The sequence below is a fragment of the Podarcis bocagei genome (assembly GCF_964188305.1).
Source record: "Podarcis bocagei genome assembly, chromosome: Z".
NCBI classification, from domain to species: Eukaryota; Metazoa; Chordata; class Lepidosauria; order Squamata; family Lacertidae; genus Podarcis; species Podarcis bocagei.
In genome coordinates, this window is record NC_138140.1 from 43001705 (window position 1) to 43020430 (window position 18726).

At 44.6% G+C, this 18726-nt stretch overlaps 1 protein-coding gene across 2 annotated transcripts in view; it reads left to right on the forward strand.

Moving 5' to 3' along the window:
• KIAA1210 overlaps positions 1 to 12267 on the forward strand; it is a 42050-nt gene extending 29783 nt beyond the window's left edge. For both annotated transcript variants that reach the window (XM_081178974.1, XM_081178975.1), the window contains 7 exons: positions 692 to 901; positions 1714 to 1819; positions 2206 to 3777; positions 5702 to 5886; positions 7287 to 7373; positions 8147 to 8252; positions 10031 to 12267. In XM_081178974.1, coding sequence (XP_081035100.1) covers positions 692 to 901; positions 1714 to 1819; positions 2206 to 3777; positions 5702 to 5886; positions 7287 to 7373; positions 8147 to 8252; positions 10031 to 10197 — 2433 coding nt within the window. In that variant the 3' untranslated portion in view covers positions 10198 to 12267. The remainder of the gene's footprint in view (positions 1 to 691; positions 902 to 1713; positions 1820 to 2205; positions 3778 to 5701; positions 5887 to 7286; positions 7374 to 8146; positions 8253 to 10030) is intronic.
• The last annotated feature ends 6459 nt before the right edge of the window (positions 12268 to 18726 follow it).

An 18726-nucleotide genomic window follows, 5' to 3' on the forward strand; every position in this document is an offset into this window, starting at 1 on the left:
AAATGACCTGTCTTTTTTTAAAAAAAATTGTGCCATCGGGGGTGGTGCTAATTGTAAACTGAGCTGTAGAAATAAATGGTGCTTTGGTTTAATTGGTTGTTTTATGTATAAGGCTTGTGCTGGGTGATTGCCATGTCTGTTGCTTTTTCTTCTTCTTTTAGTAGCATTATGAAATAGGTCTTTTAAATGGAACTCTGGGAAGTGTAGCTCTTTGAGGGGAATAGGGATCTGCTATAATTCTCAGCACCCTGAACAAACTTACAGTTCCTGGGATTCTTCGGGGGAGGGGGTGGGGAGCCACGGCTGTTTAAAATTGTGTGGTGTTGATTTAAATGTAGAGTATAGCACAGATGGGACCTACCTTGTGCACACTAGGCCAATGTCTGACCTAAGTTCAGCCTGTGAGTTTTGTGGGGATTGGAATCCTTAACTTTCAAAGTGTGTAGTCCAGCAATCTCCATTAACAATATTACACTCACTTGATTGGACAACAGCCTACTTCAGTGCAGTAATTTTCCCAGGTCTAAAGGTGGAATCTTACCTACTTATAATGTTTGTTACGTGCTTACATCTGAGTATTTTAGCTTCTGAGCCCATCTAGGCCAAATTGTTGTTGTTGTTTTTTAGCACAATAATCACATATATAGGGGAGGCCTGAAACCTATTAAACTTGTCTGTCTGCATTTTTCAGGTCACCTCAGAATCTGCCTCCAGACCCCTTAGCCCACAACCTTCTGCAGTTGTTGGGAGTCCTACCTTGCCATACTGCCACTTGCTTCCTGTTGATTTCAGCCGTCCACCCACTCCGCTGGGCTGCCTCGACACATCAGCAGCCAAGCACAAGATTGCAATAAACCCACGAAAGCAGAAAGCCTTCACTCACAAAAATCAAGCTATTTCAGTAAGTGCATTCTGGAGGTTGGAAGAAATTCTCTCTTACGAGCCTTCCTGTTTGTTACGATATTCACACAGGACTCTGCTCCAAGAATGTTCTTGCCCAGATCTCGTCAATGCTTGCAGCAGAGTGAGGCATCAGAATTCTGAGCTGACAGCAAGGACTGTACTACTTTGGGTTACTGATGGGGAGCATTGCATTTTGAAATGTTGCCTTTTTTATTAATTGCAAGAAGAAAACTAGCCTCACAAGGAATGGGATGGGCTAGTTTTCTTCTTGTAGGTTGGTAGATTTATTTATTTTTAAAAGAAAGATATGAGGGATGATCCAATTCCTTCCTGGTTCTTTTGGAAGAGATTCTTCCTTATGTTTTTTGTAGTCTGTAATTTTTGTAGTCTGCCAGGCTTTGGGGAAGGGTAGGTGTTAGATTCATGCCACTTTATCCATTCTACTTTGTCACATTTTATTGGTCTATTGTCGTAAGCTGCCTTGAGGTCAAGGGGTGTGTTAAAACAAATGAGTTTCCTTTACCTATGGTTCCATCAACACTGTTCTCTTTGGATCTTGTACAGAAGCTCTTGAAGAATAAAAGTTTGATGCAAAACAAAGGAATCACTTCCCCCTTTCATGTTCCATTCTAAGTTCCCAACAGCGCCTTTCAATATTACATTGTGAAATTGGTTGGCTGCCTTAAAAAGGCAGGCAGCTGATCAACCCCCTTTTTGTTGGTTGATAGCCCTTTTTGTTTATGTTCAGTTTAAAAAATGGAATCTGTGCTCTCTGCAAATTGTCTGAACTGTCTTTCTCTTTCACAATAGGTAAAAGAGGTGGCAAAACAGCAAGGCCTTCTCAAACCCAGAGAAGGAAGACCAGACCATGAAAAATTACTTGAAGAAGATGGTAGAAAAAAGGAGGGCTTGGCAGGTAATGGCCTCCATGTGTGTGTGTATGCGTGTGTGTGTGTGTGTGCGTGCGTGTGTGCGTGTGTGTGCGTGCGTGCAAGAGTGTGATCATGCATGTGCCAGCACATGTGAGAGAGTGTGGGGAAGAGCGTTGAGGTTTGTATTGTTTCTGCAGACCAGAGACCTATGAAAGAACACATTGTTTGCATTGCAAAAGGTCCCAGGTTCAGTTACCAGCATCTCCAGATAGGGATGGGAAAGACTTCTGTGTGAAACCCTGCAGAGCCAAAAGCAGCTGGTACCTCCCACCATTCCTCTGCATCCAGCCAGCCCATGACATGGACCAATGATCTGACTCAGCTTCTTGTATTCTTTAACCATCTTCTTCTCTCCTCCTTTCTTACTTAGGCCTATCAATCCAGAATACCAGTAACTTAAATGGGAGTCAAACTAGGGCCTCTGATGCTTTGCATTATTCTTGGAATGCTGGCCCTGGTGCTGAGGAGAATTGCCCATTAGAATCTGAGAACCAGAACCGTATGGAAACAGATCTCCAGGCTTCTGTAACAGTGTCCTGTCCAAATGCACTGTCCTCTCTAACAAAGCACAAAGAAGAAGAGATGGAGGAGGAAGGGGTGAAAACAACTGGGCAACCAACTGATAACGTCACGTCGAACTCACAGAGCTCCGTGAAAGAGATCATTGAGAAATTTGAACCTTTGCAGACTGAAACAGAAGATATTAGATGCTTAGATGCTGCCTTGCCTGGGAATAGCATGGATAAGGACCCTGATGCAGCAGAAGAGTGTCGCAACATACCTTGCCTACAACCTGTAGATCAAAAAGCAAAAGACTCCATTGATGGCAGTGATGCAATACATATTTATAAAGCAGAAGATAGACTTGGTGACAGGGACAGCTTGGTCACGCTTCAGGAAGACCCTGCACTGCACGGTCCACAGTTTTTTGCATCGACTATGGAGGCTCCCACAGAAGCAGAGAAGGCCATAGCCTCAGACCTTGAAAAACACCAGATACCCAAAGAAGTTACAGGAGGACGGTCTGCAGATATGGATATTCAACTGTGCAAAGGCCACACAAAGCCAACAGCCTTTCCACAGGGAGGACCAGCCATCTCAGATTCCCAAGTAGATGAGCTTCCACTTCACAGTGCCGTGGGTGAGAAACCTACCCACCCAAATGAACCTTATTGTTCTGATTTGAACAGCAGCCGAGGCGGGCAAGAGGATGCCAGCTTTAGAAACCTGAGCAACCCTTCTCCGGTAGGTCTGTCCTCTGCAGGATCCCCCAAGGTTGCTCCTAAAAGTAGCTGTTCTGATGACGAGGCTGGAGACTTACCAGGAAGTGTGAAAATGGAAGAAAGCAAAGGTCCAGATGAGATTTCCAAGGCCCACCCAAAGTCCACTTCTGCTAAGCCTGCCAGGTTCACCATTGCATCAGCCTGGCAGAGGTCTCTTTCGGGGAGCTCGAGTTCCATGGATAGTTCCTGCCCTGGAAGCACCCCTTCTTCACCCATAAGACCAGAGTTGTTTGAAGGAATGCCCCAGTTGGATACAGCCACAGAGGGATATATAGTAAGGAGCCCAGAGTGTCTTGACAAGGGTAATGGGACTGTTGGCGCCAACTTAAATATTGCAAATGAATGGCCAAAAGAAAATATGCTTGACCGTGAGAGCCCATTTGGGGTTAAGCTGAGGAGAACACCCTCTCTATTGAAATACCGAACCCAGCAGAAGTATCACGAGCCTGCAAAGCAACTGACATCTGTGGTTCCAGGAACCTCTTCTACTTTGGTCAAAGAAGATCTGATGCCATCAAGTTCTGGGAAGCCCCCCCAAAATCTGACAGGTGGCACTCAAGCTTCGGTTCCAAAACCCATCTTCCAAAAGGAGAACCACCCCATCAAGGCCATCAAACCTGACGAAGATGAAGCCAAGCAGCAGATAGGCAAACTCTCAGGTATTTGTGTTATTATACAGGCAAGCTGCTTTAGAGGCATCTGCTTGTTGGCTGCTTGGTAATGCATGAATGCTCAGGAGAGTGCTACACGTTATGGCAGATGTGGGAAACAGCTGTGTTTCATGCTGCAAACATCTGCATGTCGCCCAACAGATGATGCTGGAATCCAGCTTCCATTGGCCTGAGCTAGCATAGCTAGTGCTCATGTATGATGGGAGTTGTGGTTCAACAAGTTGTCTGTATTTGGTGTACATAATTACCTTTATTTCTTAATGTGTAGGTTGCATTTATGCCAAAATTCCACCCCTGTATATACATTCAGAAAACCACGTTTTTATACAGGTTCCGTGGGCATGGCTGCACTATAAACACAGTGGACTTTTAAATTGTTATTTTTGTGCATATATACAATTTCAAGTTCACAGAACATTGTGACATAATAAACCAATAAAAACATTTGAGTTTACTTTCATTCATTCCAAAAATCCATCCATCAGATACATAAGCACTATGTCAGTTAGAAATAGATCATCTGAACCATAGCTTGAACAGTTTTTTAAATCATTCTGAACATTTTAAAAGCTGGTATGAAATCCTGTTCTTCCATGTCCCAGGATATTATTATTTTTTTAAATACTGTACTATTTTTTCCTTAAACTTAATATGTCGTTGTCAACCTTTTCGAGTCCTGACAAAGTTTGTTAACTACTGCTTCAATTATACACTCACTTTCCTGAGTGGAAATGGGGCTGGTTTGTGAGTTGATATGCACAGATCACACTATAATTAATTAATTAATAAGTAGTTTTTCTATACCCCCTTTCCTCCAAGGATCACGGGGCTGCTTACAATATAAAAACATAAAAATGCCTAGCATAGTAATAAGCAAAATCAATAACCCCCTTCCCTCATGGGACTTGGTCTCCAGACCCTTCACCACTGTTGTGGCTCTCCTCTGCTGAGATGTCTTGGTGTTTGAGGCTAAAAATCAATATTGCATCCTCCATGGTGGTCTTAAAAAGCTTAAACTAAATTATTGGCAATTTGCTTCTCTTTCATAGTATCCCCGAGTCTGCTACCTCATTCTGCCTAATGTGAGAGCCAATCCAGGGTTGGCTGGTATCAGTGGTTTTTTTTCTGGATCCATTGCTGTCACTTGAGGCTCAGGTGGCCTCAGTGGCCTGGAGTGCCTTCTATCAGCTTTAGTTGGTGGCCCAGCTGCACCCCTTTCTGGATAGGGATAGCCTATACTGTTGTCTATGCTCTATTGGTTAGATTACTGCAGTGTGTTAGAGGTGAAGCTGCCTCTGAAGACAGCTCAGAAACTTCAGCTGGTGGCCAGGTTGTTCCAGGACCACAATACCTCAAGGACTGCCTCTCTCCCTATGAACCAACCCGGACCCTGTCATTATCATCTGGGGCCCTGCTCTGTGTGGCTCCTTCACAAGAGGTCTGGAATGCGGCAAAATGGGAACATGTGGCTCCCCATTTATGGAATACTGTCCCCAGAGAGGCTTACCTGGGGCCACCTTTACATATCTTTAGGTGTCAAGCAAAAACTTTCCTCTTCACCCAGGCCTTTCGCTGATTAAACAATCTACGGCCTTTTAAAGTGTTGGTGGGTGGCAGCGGGGGTATTGTTTTGTTTCTTATTATGTTATGTATTTTGCGGTTTTATGTTATGTATTTTGTGTTTTTATACTGTGACCTTTGGATGAAGGGAAATAAATACAATTGATAAATAATAATAATCTTACATATTTGCGATTGTGCCTGTCCGTGTGTGGATTAAGTGTATGTGATCGTGTGATTGCAGTCCCCAAGCAGATTTTTTTTACCAAGGCTGCATGGCGCTCTGCATGCGTCAGGTGCACCGGGAGGGAGGCCAGTGTGAAAGTTTGATCAGCTTCTCTCCAATCCCTAGGGCATACCCCGGCCCCACATCTGGAAAGCACATCCTCTGAACCAGCATGGATTCTGATGGCAAAACTAAAGCAGAAAGGCTTCCAGGGTCACCCTCTTGCGAAAGAACAGAAATGGGAGGATAAAACCTCTGCCAAAACTGAACAAGGAGGGGAGAAGCGCAGCAGCATTTCTCAGCAGGAAAAGGTAGGTGCATATTGACCCTTGTTCATATCATTTAGCGGGATAGTTTTGTAGGAAGCTCTCCGTTGGTATACTCGGAGATTGACTGATAGTTTTATTTCTGATTTTAATTTTCAGTAATTGTGCACCTTGAGTACGTGTGTGTGTGTGTGTGTGTGTGTACAGTTATGTAGAAAGCTGCTTCATCAGGTCAGACTGTTTGTCCATCTAGCCCGTATTGCCTACTCTGACTGGCAGTGGCTCTTCAGGTTTCAAGCAGGATTCTTCCAATCCAGGGCCAGCACCAAGGGCAGGTGTTACTGGGCTCTTTTCAAGGCCCTGGCCCCTGACCACTGCCACACTCTGCATACAGACTTACCTTCCTGCTCCTCTTTGCTGTCACTGCCTGTATGTTCTGTTTCTGAACATACGGGCAGTGATGAGCAAAGGGACACGGCTGCACCATCCACAGGCCTTAGTAGGTAGTTGTCTGGAGCAAGGAATGGGCAGCAGTGCCTCAGAGAGCAAGAGAGGAGCCAAAGAGGTGTCCACAGAAGCACCTCTGCAGAACCTAGAACCAGCATTGTTCCCATCATCTGCTACTTAAGTACCCCTTCAGCTTTGGCTACCAGGGATTAAACTGCCTATGCTCTTCCACTGAGCCATGGCCACTCTCACTAATACATTTGGATACCAGGATTTATTTTTTTAAGAGCCTAAATCTTCAAAACTTGACTTCAGTATTGTGACAGTTGCAGGGAAGGAAGCACATCCTGCTTCGTTTAGACATGGTCTCTGGGTTTGTGTGTAGGGTACTTCGTGTTGGTGTCATGTGAACAATTGGTTAATTGTACACAGTGCTTGGGCTCTTGAGTTGAGGAGCACATCCCACACGTCTTGATGTTCTGAGATAATGCTTCCAGGTGCACTGGGTTACCATAGTAACACCAGCGGAGGTCGAGCATATGACTTCCTGAGAGCTTCACCCTCTCCTCAGTATAATGGTCTCTAGGGCAGGGTTTCCTAAACTTGGGTCTCCATTTGTTTTGGGACTGCTGCTCCCATTATCCCTAGCTAGCAGGACCAGTGGTCAGGGGATGATGGGAACTATAGTCCCAAAACAGCAGGAGACCCACGTTTGGGAAACCCTGTTCCAGGGCATTGCATTCATTATGTATGTCCTGATGTCTGTGTCCTGGCGCATGTCCTGATGCTACCCTGTTTCCTGTCGGGGGCTGACTCTGAATCTGTGAGAGTCAGCAGAAGAGGCTGTGGATCTGCAGCCTTGGATAACGACTGTTAGTCAGTGGATGGAACAAAAGTCTTTCTCAGCACAAGTCACTTTCTTATGTTTCTATGACTGTTGTGGGAGTACTTTATGCACAGAAACTGTTCGTGGCTCAGCCAACCCATTCATCTTTCAGATGGAACAGCCCTGCCGTGGTAAACCTTTGTTTAAGAAGCCAGAAGCCAGTGCCAAGTCTGCACTCCCCTTTGATGCTTCAACCCTGGTCTGTATAAATCAAAGTTACTTTTTATGTCTTTCATCTCCGGGGTCTGATATATTGGACAAAAGTGGGAACTGAGCCTGTAATTAAGGCTTGATGAAGTTAGGCTGGCTCTTAAAACGTTTATGTACGTGTTTTTCAAATGCTGCTCAGTTTTAGATTTTTATAGTTTCTAATCTGCATGTAAGTTTGGTGATAGGATTTTGATGGTGACGTGCAAAGTGGCATACAAGCTGCAATGTGGGAAGAAACCCTCTGGATCATAGCTGTCAACCTTCCCTTTTTTTGCGGGAAATTCCCTTATTCCAGCGCCGTTTCCCGCTGCTTCCCGCTGCTATCCCGGATTGTTAGATATCCCGTAGACTGTCCCCGGGACAGGTGAGGCTGCTGATCCCTTATTTTCCAGGCTGCTGATCCCTTATTTTTAAATCTGAAAGTTGACAGCTATGCTCTGGATTTGTGTTGGTTTGCTTACTAGACACTTAAACAAGGATTTGACTGTGGCTTAGAGTCCTGATTAATACACTGACATTAAACCAGAGTTCCCTATTTCAGTAGCAATTAGGATGCAATTGCAATGGGAGGAAGGGAAAAGGGGTGCCTGGGCCTGAAGCTCACTCCCAACTTTCTAAACCACTGTTTGTTAAACTGGAAAAACCATTGGGTGAAATCCAACACTAGTCATATGTTACTGATTGAAGTCAATGGACTTAAGTCACTCAAGCTTCATCTGCTCTGCAGTGCATGAATTGCATTCTTCTTTTTTTGCCTTATAGCAAACAAATTTTACCAGTGAGAATATATTGAAGAAGACCAGTGCTCCTCAAGTATGTGCACTTGAGAGTAAAATCCCGTTGAAGATGGCTCCAGCAGCTATAAAAGGTATTAAAAACTGGAAAAAAGAACAGGAGTGGTTATTTAACCTTCCCCCATTGAGCTCAGCTAATGTGGAAGGGACGTTTAAACTTCGATACAGCACTGTGCTTGGATAGAAATAGCAGCTATATTTGGATATGTTGCAGGATGATGCATGCATGCAATTCTTCCATGGGTAGTGAAAAACTTCAGGGGCAGTCTTCACTGAGACTTGGGTTCATTTTGAAGAAGATTCCTGCATAGTGGGAGGTTAGCCTAGACAACCCTTGATCACCCAGGACATACGACTTATTTACAAATAAACAAGCAGAGCACAGGGGGAGGTACAGCGTTGACAGTTCTTCCAGGAAAGAAGATCCACTACCTCCTCTTCAACATGTTTTCCATCCTTTCAGGAGAATTTCACATCTCTTTGTGAATTTAGAAAACTGCCTTTTACTTAATCAGGCCATGGATCTATCTAATTTGGTGCTGTCTACCCTGATAGGCAGCAGCCATCCAGGACTTTAGGCAGAGTCTCTCCCAAGGATTGCCAGGGATTTGAAGCTGGGACTTTCTGCATACAAAGTAGATGAGCTATAGCTCTTCTTCCCCTTCTTACTCTGCCTTAACCACAGTTTATTGACGCACAGTGACACAGGCACCACAGGCACCATCCCTTAATTGAGGAAGACAATAATTCCTGTACTCTGATGACCCCCACTTTCCAGGATCAGGAAGCCATCCCCTAACCAAGGGATGGGAAACCTGCAGCCCTCCAGGTGCTGTTGGAATCCACTTCCCACCATCCTTGACCATTGGGCATGCTGGCTGGGGCTGATGGGCCACCTCTGGAGGGCCACAGCTTCTCCATTATTGTTTTAAGCCAGTGTTTCTCAAACCTGGGTTCCCAGCAGTTGTTGGGCTACAGTTTGCACCATCCCTAACCGCTCATCCTGCTAGCTAGGGATTGCATCCTCATTATGCAAAACTTTCCCGGGTAGCATGAGACCTTTTACAGTCTGGCCCAAAGGAGGTAGCAAAACTGATTAGAGCTCACTGTGACTTGTTGACAAAGCATTTTGAAGAATAAATCACTTGCATCTGCTGAGAACTCATCTCCAGTGTTACGCAGTTTAATCTCAAGGGGGTTACATGGCACTGCTTTGTCCTGTTGGATGAGTTTCAGTAAGGCCCAAGGACACAGACATAGCGCTTGGATCGGTCAGAGTGACCGCCTGTTCTCTGAACCCCTGGCCCTCTTGGCTGATAAAAACTAGCGGGGAGGAGACAGCTGGCTCGGCCAAGGAGGTGATTAATGTTTTCTTGTGAGGAAGTGGTTCGTGCTTGCTTGGAGGATGCAGCGATAAGACCACTGCTTAAGAAACCCTCCCTGGATTCAAAGAATCTGAGCAATTTCCTGTCTGTTGTCAATATCTCCTTCTTGGCCAAGGTTCTTAAGCGGGTGGTGAAGGACCAGATCCTTGCTTTCTCAGAGGAAACTGATTTTCTAGATCCATTTCAACTGGAGTTTAGGCCCAATTTTGACACAGAAAGTGCTTAGGTTGCTCTGTATATTGATTTTTGTCAGGAGAGAGACAGGAGAATTAATTCTCCTTGACCTCTCAGCAGCTTTTGAGGGCATCAACCATAGAATCCTTCTGTAGCAACTGTCCAAGCTGGGGGGTGGGTGGCATATTTTGTGGTGGTTCCGTCCTACTTGGGTGGTCGTTTCCAAAGGGTGATGCTTGGGGTGTGTTCTTCAGCCCCATAGAGCCTACTTAATGTCCTCCTTTTCTCCCCAGCAACATCTGTTAGAACAAAGCCTCAGGAAGCCCCTCAAATGGAAAAGGAAACGAGGCCATTGCCAAGCCTACCAATGTCATCGTGCAGCCCTGCTGAGCCACCTTGGCTTTCTCTGGCCAGGAAAAAGGCCAAAGCATGGAGTGAAATGCCTCAGATTGTTCAGTAGCCATTCGGAAGAACTGTCTACACTGCCAATAGCTGCATTAATAGCATATACTAATATTTTCACTGTGATCATTTATTGAGGGTTTGGAGGGATGATGGGAAGAACTGGTGAATTGGGGGGGGGTAATTTCTACCACACATTTAATATGAGGGTAACCATTGGAATTATTAATACACTGGGTGCTTTTCACTGTAAGACAATAATTGCTCCAGGAATCTTTGGCCATATGTTACAGTATCAGTGTTAAGGTCAAAGACTCTGCGGAGAAGGACCTTGAAGGTGGTTACACATTTCCCATTAAAAAAAAGCTACCTGAGACACAGTATTCCTGCACTGGGTGGAAAATATTGTGCTGGTATTTCTGGCTTTTCTGTTTTCTGCCAAAAAGACAGAAACCCTAAGCAGGCCATGGATTGCCAGTGGCTGATGGTGAGGCTACAAAGATGGTGGCTGTGTTCTGTTCTTCAAATAGTGAACTTAGTTTTCTAACAGCAAGTGCAACACCAGTGCCTGCTTTGATAGTAACCAAAGACATCTCTCACACACAGACTTCCTATTGTATGGGAGATGTAGTTGTGCAAGGAGACGGATTGTACCGATTTTCCAGATGTTTAGAGTCAGTCCAAAGTACTTGTCGCTCAATGGAAGAGGTACCCAATGTGGTGCTCTCAAGATGCTGGAGTATAGCTCAATCCACCCTGGCAAGTGGGACCATTCGTAAAACATGTTGGAAGTTGTAGTCCTAGCATCATCTGGAGGTCATCATATTGACTGCCCTTGTGTGGAGACCCAATGGCAATTCATGGTAACCCTTTCAACTCCATTTCCCCCAAACATCTACTGCTGCCCAGCCTAGTTTTTACCTATACAGGCAGCAGAATAGCAGCCATGACTTCAAGTTGTGTTTATTTGTGGGAAAGGGCACAACTGGATAGTGCTGCTCTTGGCAATGGATGATTGCCAGTAAAATAGCACTTGATTCAACCATTCAGGAATGTCCGCATGCCTGTCCAGAACTGTCTGCAAATAAAACAAATTTAGTTTAATAGTTTAATATTTTTTTCAGGCTTTGGCATAGATGTCTGAACCAGTTATGCATTGTAAAGAGCATACGTAACACCAAGCAGAGTTGAGTTTTCTGGGTGAGCATACTTGGAATCTGAATCTGCTGCAGCCCCTCAGATCTTCTAAAGCATCTTGTCGCTGGCGATGGATGAAGTGGATAGGTTGTTTCTGTTCCCTTCCAAGGAAAACAGGAAGCCTTATAGTTGCTCAGGTCTTCCCCTGTTCCTTATGACCCTTTTGAGCCCCAGTCCAAGAAACTGGCTGTGAAATTCTAACTTGGGATCAACCTCCGATACCAGACTTTGCTAACCTGGTGCCCTTCAGATGTTTTGAACTACAACTCCCATCAGCTCCAGTTAGCACATGCTGGCTAAAGCTGATGGGGCTTGTAGATCAAAAGACCTGGAAGGCACCAGGTTGGCAAAGGCTGCTCTACACATAATGATGTCTTCCTTTTGCACTAGGTATTTAAAGCAGTATCATACCACTTTAAACAGCAGTGGCTTCCCCCAAAGAATCCTGGTAAGTTTGCCATGGGTACTGAGAGTTGACCCCTGTTCCCATCACAGTGCTACAGTTCCCAATCAATCCTTCTTCCCAAGGAATGCTAGGAATTGTAGCTCTCTGAGGGTTTCCTAACAAATCTCAGTGCCCTGAACAAACCGCATCTTTCATGATTCTTTGGGGGAAGCCATGACGGTTTAAAGTGGTGTGATACTACTTTAATAGTATAGTGCTGGTGGGCTATTGTCTTGGAATGCTGTCCTGCCATTCCTGATCCTCTTCTTCTATGTAAAGGATACACAAATCAATACATTCCTGGTTTCTGTTCAGTTCTTTATTCTTTATTGTTTATTCTTTAAAAAAAATAGAAAGAAATGTCTCTTTTGAAATGTATGGAATGTATATATGTTTTTGTAATCCTTGCCTTTCTGGAGCACATTTTCTTTTTTTGTATTTTGTTCCCACACTTTGTTTACTATTAAATTCTTTTGTCACAATTGACTTTTTGGTTTGTTGTGGTGGCAGGGAGAAACACATTTTAAAAGAAGACAACACCTTTAAATATCCAAGATATTTAATATCCAACACGTTTAAATATCCACTTTCAACTGCCTCTCTCACCCATTTGCTAAACCAAAGGCACACATGCTGTTTATAGCATTAAATAGATGGCGATGTGGGATGCGGGTGGTGCTGTGGTCTAAACCACAGAGCCTAGGGCTTGTCGATCAGAAGGTCAGCGGTTCAAATCCCCGCGATGGGGTGAGCTCCTGTTGCTCGGTCCCAGCTCCTGCCAACCTAGCACTTCGAAAGCACGTCAAAGTGCAAGTAGATAAATAGGCGGGAAGGTAAACGGCGTTTCCGTGCGCTGCTCTGGTTCGCCAGAAGCGGCTTAGTCATGCTGGCCACATGACCCGGAAGCTGTACGCCGGCTCCTTCAGCCAATAAAGCAAAATGAGCGCCACAACCCCAGAGTCGTCTGCGACTGAACCTAACGGTCAGGGGTCCCTTTACTTTTACCTTTAGATCTACAGTGGTACCTCGGGTTACATACGCTTGAGGTTACAGACTCTGCTAACCCAGAAATAGTGCTTCAGGTTAAGAACTTTGCTTCAGGTTGAGAACAGAAATCATGCTCTGGCGGCGCGGCGGCAGTGGGAGGCCCCATTAGCTAAAGTGTTTCAGGTTAAGTACAGACCTCCGGAACGAATTAAGTACTTAACCCGAGGTACCACTGTATATTTATGCTTCAAAAGTTTTCACTTGGGTTCCTCCCCTTTGCCTGCCAGTAGAGGGCAATAGGACACCATTTTGGAAATGTTTTTTATTATTTCGTTTTATAATGGCAATCGACACTTTTTTAATACAATTAATTTGTCACATAGAGGAAGGAGAAAGGTTGTTTTCTGCTGCTCCAGAGAAGCGGACACGGAGCAATGGATCCAAACTACAAGAAAGAAGATTCCACCTAAACATTAGGAAGAACTTCCTGACAGTAAGAGCTGTTTGACAGTGGAATTTGCTGCCAAGGAGTGTGGTGGAGTCTCCTACTTTGGAGGTCTTTAAGCAGAGGCTTGACACCCATATGTCAGGAGTGCTCTGATGGTGTTTCCTGCTTGGCAGGGGGTTGGACTCGATGGCTCTTGTGGTCTCTTCCAACTCTATGATTCTATGATTCTATGATAATTTTTCATTGTGGATTCCTGTTCTAGGAAGATTTAAAAAAAATCCCTAAATCAGCTTGTTCTATTTCATGTGTGGCCCTGGTTTGGTTTATGTAGTTGTATAGTGGTACCTCGGGTTAAGAACTTAATTCGTTCTGGAATTAACCTGAAACTGTTCTTAACCTGAAGCACCACTTTAGCTAATGGGGCCTCCCGCTGCCGCCGCACCGCCGCCACACGATTTCTGTTCTCATCCTGAAGCAAAGTTCTTAACCCGAGGTACTATTTCTGGGTTAGCGGAGCCTGTAACCTGAAGCATCTGTAACCTTAGGTACCACTGTAGTTAAGGCTGCAATCCCATGCATCTGTTAAGTCATGTTGGATTCACTAGGAATTACTTTAGGCTGCAATCCTTTGCACGTTTTCCTGGGAGGAAGTTCTGCTAAGAAGTTTGTTGTGTATTAGGGGAAGAGGAGTACCTCTGGTGGGGGAAATGTTGTGCTCCTTCTGAGGTAGTTTGTCCATCTTTGGGCCCCACCCTGCGCTCAGAGCTCACCTGTGGCCCCTAGAAACTATCAGCATGACAACATTGCAACACTGACCACAGGAAAAGGCTTTGACTGGCTGATTAAAGCAAGTGAGGGCAGCTGATAGGTCTCAAACCCTCGGTGAGTTAGGCACTTCCCCTGCATATGAAGAAAGGCTCTGGTGAATTGAGCTGACAAGGCCAATAGTGGGTCCAATGGTCAAGAAGGTTTCTGCACGTGCTGAGGAGGGAAGTGAGGGACAGATGGGACTCGTCAACCTGGGAAAGGACCTTTTTCGGATTATCTGAGAAAATATTATAGTCAAATGAAATCACAGGCAGGACTTGAGGAATGATAAAGGAATGTAATGTAGGGTATATGTTTTGGAGACATACTACTTTTATGGCAGTAGATGAATGATTTGAATTGAAACGTCGCGGAATAAAGGGTGGGAAGCCAAAATTATAAGGGAATATTGTACTGAAATTGAACTGAATTTGTTAAATGGTTTAAAAACTCATAAAAATTTATTAAAGCAAAAAAGGATAAGGTCCAAAAAAAACCCAAAAACTTTTGAGTAGACATGCTTAGGATTGTGATTGTTAGTCCCAGCGGAAGTAGTGAGACTTGTTTCCAAGTAAACATGCATCGGTTTGTGCTGTAGGGCTACTATCTGCACACCTATCACAGAACTCTCTAGTATTTATGGCTAAATATGCAATAGCTTCAGACAGTAAGCCTTATGAACATCTGCACAGGACTGTGGATTGCATGTCCAACTGAAAGCAATGGAAGAAATTACCGTATTTTTTGCTCCATAACACTCACTTTTTTTCTCCTAGAAAGTAAGGGGAAATGTCTGTGCGTGTTATGGAGCGAATCCCTACAGATGGCGGGGGATCTGCTGCAGTCGTGAGCAGAGGGTCCATGGTTCCCCTTCCTTCCCTCCTCCGTGGCTCGCTTTGAAACAGCAAAGCGGGAGAAGAGCCGCTGAGTGGGGAGGAGAGAGGGACAGAGAGCCTGCTTCTTTAAAGGAGCAAAGCAGGAGAGGAGCTGCTTACACGAGTGTAAGCAGCTCCTGTCCGGTTGGCTCCTTTAAAGCAAGCAGGCTCTCTATCCCTCTCTCCTCCCCACTCAGCTGGCTAAATAGCAGCAAAGTTTTTCAGTGAGCCGGGGAGGAGGGAGAGAAGCAGAGCCTGCTTTCTTTAAAGGAGCAAAGTGGGAGAGGTGAGGAGCCTTCTCCTCTTATACTCCTCTTCTGCATTATTAGCAGCATCCTTCTCCACACACCCCATGCGTGCTCCTTGTCCCTTGAGTGCTTTTCCTTCCCTCCCCACTTAAAACGTGGTTACAAAGCACGGATCCACATGGATCCTCAGGATTTTTGCACTGGGTCACCCCAAACTCACCATCAGATCACATAGCATGTCCATGGCTACAGCTTGCACCAAAAAAAGCACGCACCCACTGTTGCCTGGGGTCGCAGTGGTGCAAAAACGTGGTTACAAAGCATGGATCCACATGGATCCTCAGGATTTTTGCATCGGGCTACCCCAAACTCACCGTCAGATCACATGTCTGTGGCCACAGCATGAACCACAAAAATCATACATCCACTGTTTCGTTTAGAATATTTTTTTCTTGTTTTCCTCCTATAAAAACTATGTGCGTGTTATGGTCAGGTGCGTGTTATAGAGCGAAAAATATGGTAAGTTGACCAGCTGGCATCAGTGGTGGAGCTTCATGCTCTGGCACCGGGGAGTGGGGGTGGAGAGCAGGCGGGGGGGGGGGGCTGGCATGCGTCCTGGGGGCAGGATGCACTGCCTGCAGGGGCGTGGCATGTGTCCTGGGGGTGGGGCATCCCGCCCAAGTTGTGAGGCTGCTGCTCCAATCAGCCCTGACCATCGACCATGCTGACTGAAGCTGATAGGAGCTGCTATCCAATGACAAGGGGCTTGGACCATATGACACTTGTGGCCTGCTCTACAATTCTATGAGTCTATGAACAAAAAAAATCTAGAGAGCAACAGGTTCCCCATCCCTACATCTGAGACTTGTTAACCCCTCCCACATCAGCATCATCTTTTAAAATTTTTAATTGTTCAGCTGGATTATCATCACTTCCACTGGCCTTGTTATTAGCAGCGCTTTCTAAGGCCCATTTGACTTCACTCTCCAGGATGTCTGGCTCAAGGCCAGCAACCACACCCGGGGTGTATGAGACATCCATATCTTTCTGGTATAATTCCTCTGTGTATTCTTGCCACCTCTTCTTGTCGTCTTCTGCTTCTGTTAGGTCTTTACCACTTTTGTCCTTTATTATGGTAATCTTTGTACAAAATGTTCCTGTCAGGAGATGATGTTCTAAGCTTGGACCTTGTAGCTCAAAGAGAATGCCTGCCTGAGGAGCTTCAAGGCCACTGACTAAATCCTTCTTGGAAATAAAACAATGCACATCTCAGATCCATGAGGCCTTGACATTTCTGCATGGAACTCAGTGTACAGTGGAACCTTGGGTTGCAAACATGATCCGTGCAGGAGGCACGTTCTCAACCTGCACTGTTCGCAACCTGCAGCACCGTGTTTGTGCATGCGCGGGTTGCGATTTGGTACTTCTGTGCATGCGCAAAGTGCGATTTGGTGCTTCTGTGCGTGCTCGAGTACCGAAACCCAGAAGTAACCCGTTCCAGTACTTCCGGGTTTGGCGCGGTGCGCAACCCAAAATCGCGTAACTTGAAGCGTCTGTAGCCCGAGGTACCACTGTACTGTATGGAACTCCTGCATGGAACTCTGTTCACTGCAAAAACACAGAACCCAACATCTCCAAGAAAGGCTGGGGAAGGTTCCTTATCTGAAATTCCAGAGAGCTGCTGACAGTCAGTCTTGACAACACTGACCTAGACAGGCCAATGGTCTGATTCTGTATAAGGCAGCTTCCTATGTTCACATCTGCCCACTTTTTCCATATAGACTGTAACCCTACCCTCACTTATTTGAAAGAAAGTCTCATTGCAGTGAATGGTGCTTACTTCTGAGTAGGGGTGGAAAGACCTGACAATTTTGTTTCTTACAGATTATCATCCCACCCACGCCCCACCACTGTTTCAGATTCAGTTTTCCATATTCTACAGCAATTTGCAATGTATTAGGAGAAATTTTAGTGCAAACTTTTGTATGCCGTTTTGACTAATGTATGCTATTTTTGCAAGCGATTTCTCCTAATACTATGCATGTTTTGTATGTGATTTTCACTAATATAGTTATGCACACTTTCCTCTAATATATAATTTTTTTGTAAACATTGTTTGATTGAAGAGCTATCTTAAAAATCTGGGTAAGTGTGAATTTGATAGATTCATCTTTAAATGCAAACTGAATCAAATTTATTCCCCATCACTGCTACTAAGTAGACCTAGAAGGGATTGTACTGTTGCTTATTCACCTTACTGGCTTATCCAGTTAACACTTGTACATTTATTGACATGTTTTAAAATATATTAATTTTTTTAAAGTTTTCCTCCCAACTTTCATTGCAAATGTTGGGAGGGAATCCACTTATCTCTTGTCCCCAGTTTTCATTAAATCTTTGAACTTTTAGACTTTTGCAAATCGGCAACTGATTTCTAGCAATTTGGGTGGCTATGGAAGGAGATGAGATCTGACCTAGAAAACAAGAAACAGCAGCTGCAAACTGACATTGGCTGCAAACTATTGCAACAAACAATATAGGTGATGAAGGGAAATAAGCTGCTCTGAAAAGGTGTGAGGAACTGCAGCGAAAGTAGGCTAAATATTATACTACATAGTAATAGAGTCTATTACACAGAATGAGCAGAACAAAGCAGAACATTCATAATGCAGGGATTATGGCTAAAAAGGAATACCACTGTAACTTAACCCTTAGGAAAGAGCATTAGGCCTTTGAATTCTCCAGGGGAAAATACTGGAAAGCTGAGAAACAGAAAGCATATTGCTAATGTTTTATGTCACTTTATGTAGAGTTAGATTATTCTGCTGGAACCTGAAACCCCTGATATTACAAGGGGTATATTTTCATTCAGTTTCCTTTCCCTGTCCCATTAAAAGCCAAGCCTTCAGTATTTGGTTGTACAGAACCACTCTCTAAGGCAGAACAGCCAGTTTTGCTGTTGTCATCATTCAGAGTGTAAGTTGACTTGCTTGTTGCAGGTGACCTCTTGCAAAGCTTACCTTAGTTAGCAAGGGTGACCTACTGCCCTCCCATTGCTTCTGGACTTTAAACCCCATTGTATTATACCATTGACCATGGGGAGTCCATCAAGAGGTCTTCCATCCTGTCCTAAAGACTAAAATAATCCAACTCTTTGTCCAATTCTAAAACAGTTCCATGGTTCTGGGGAGCAGGAAAAAATGGTTCAGTTTCAAATTCTGCTGTTACACGTCTACGGCTTTATAAGTGCAAGACAATATTGCCTTTTGAAATCTCTGTGTGTACACAGCTTTCTTTTCCTCATAGCTCTGGTGTTGTTTTTCTTGCAAATTTGGTTTTCAGCTAGCTATGGAAAGTTATTTAGGGAGCTAGCTATGACTAAGATTGGATATTTATTTGTTACCTTATTTCGGGGGGGGGGGGGACACACACAGAGACTTTTTAAAAAATCCTTATTTTCATCTGGGACTCTGTAACCTTTAGTTACAGAGGCTGTGGTGAGGACTGCAGGGCCTGCTCCCATCCAAGGTCTTTTCCAACTGGCCCAGGCCCTCATTTGGAACAAAATTTTGGGAAAGTG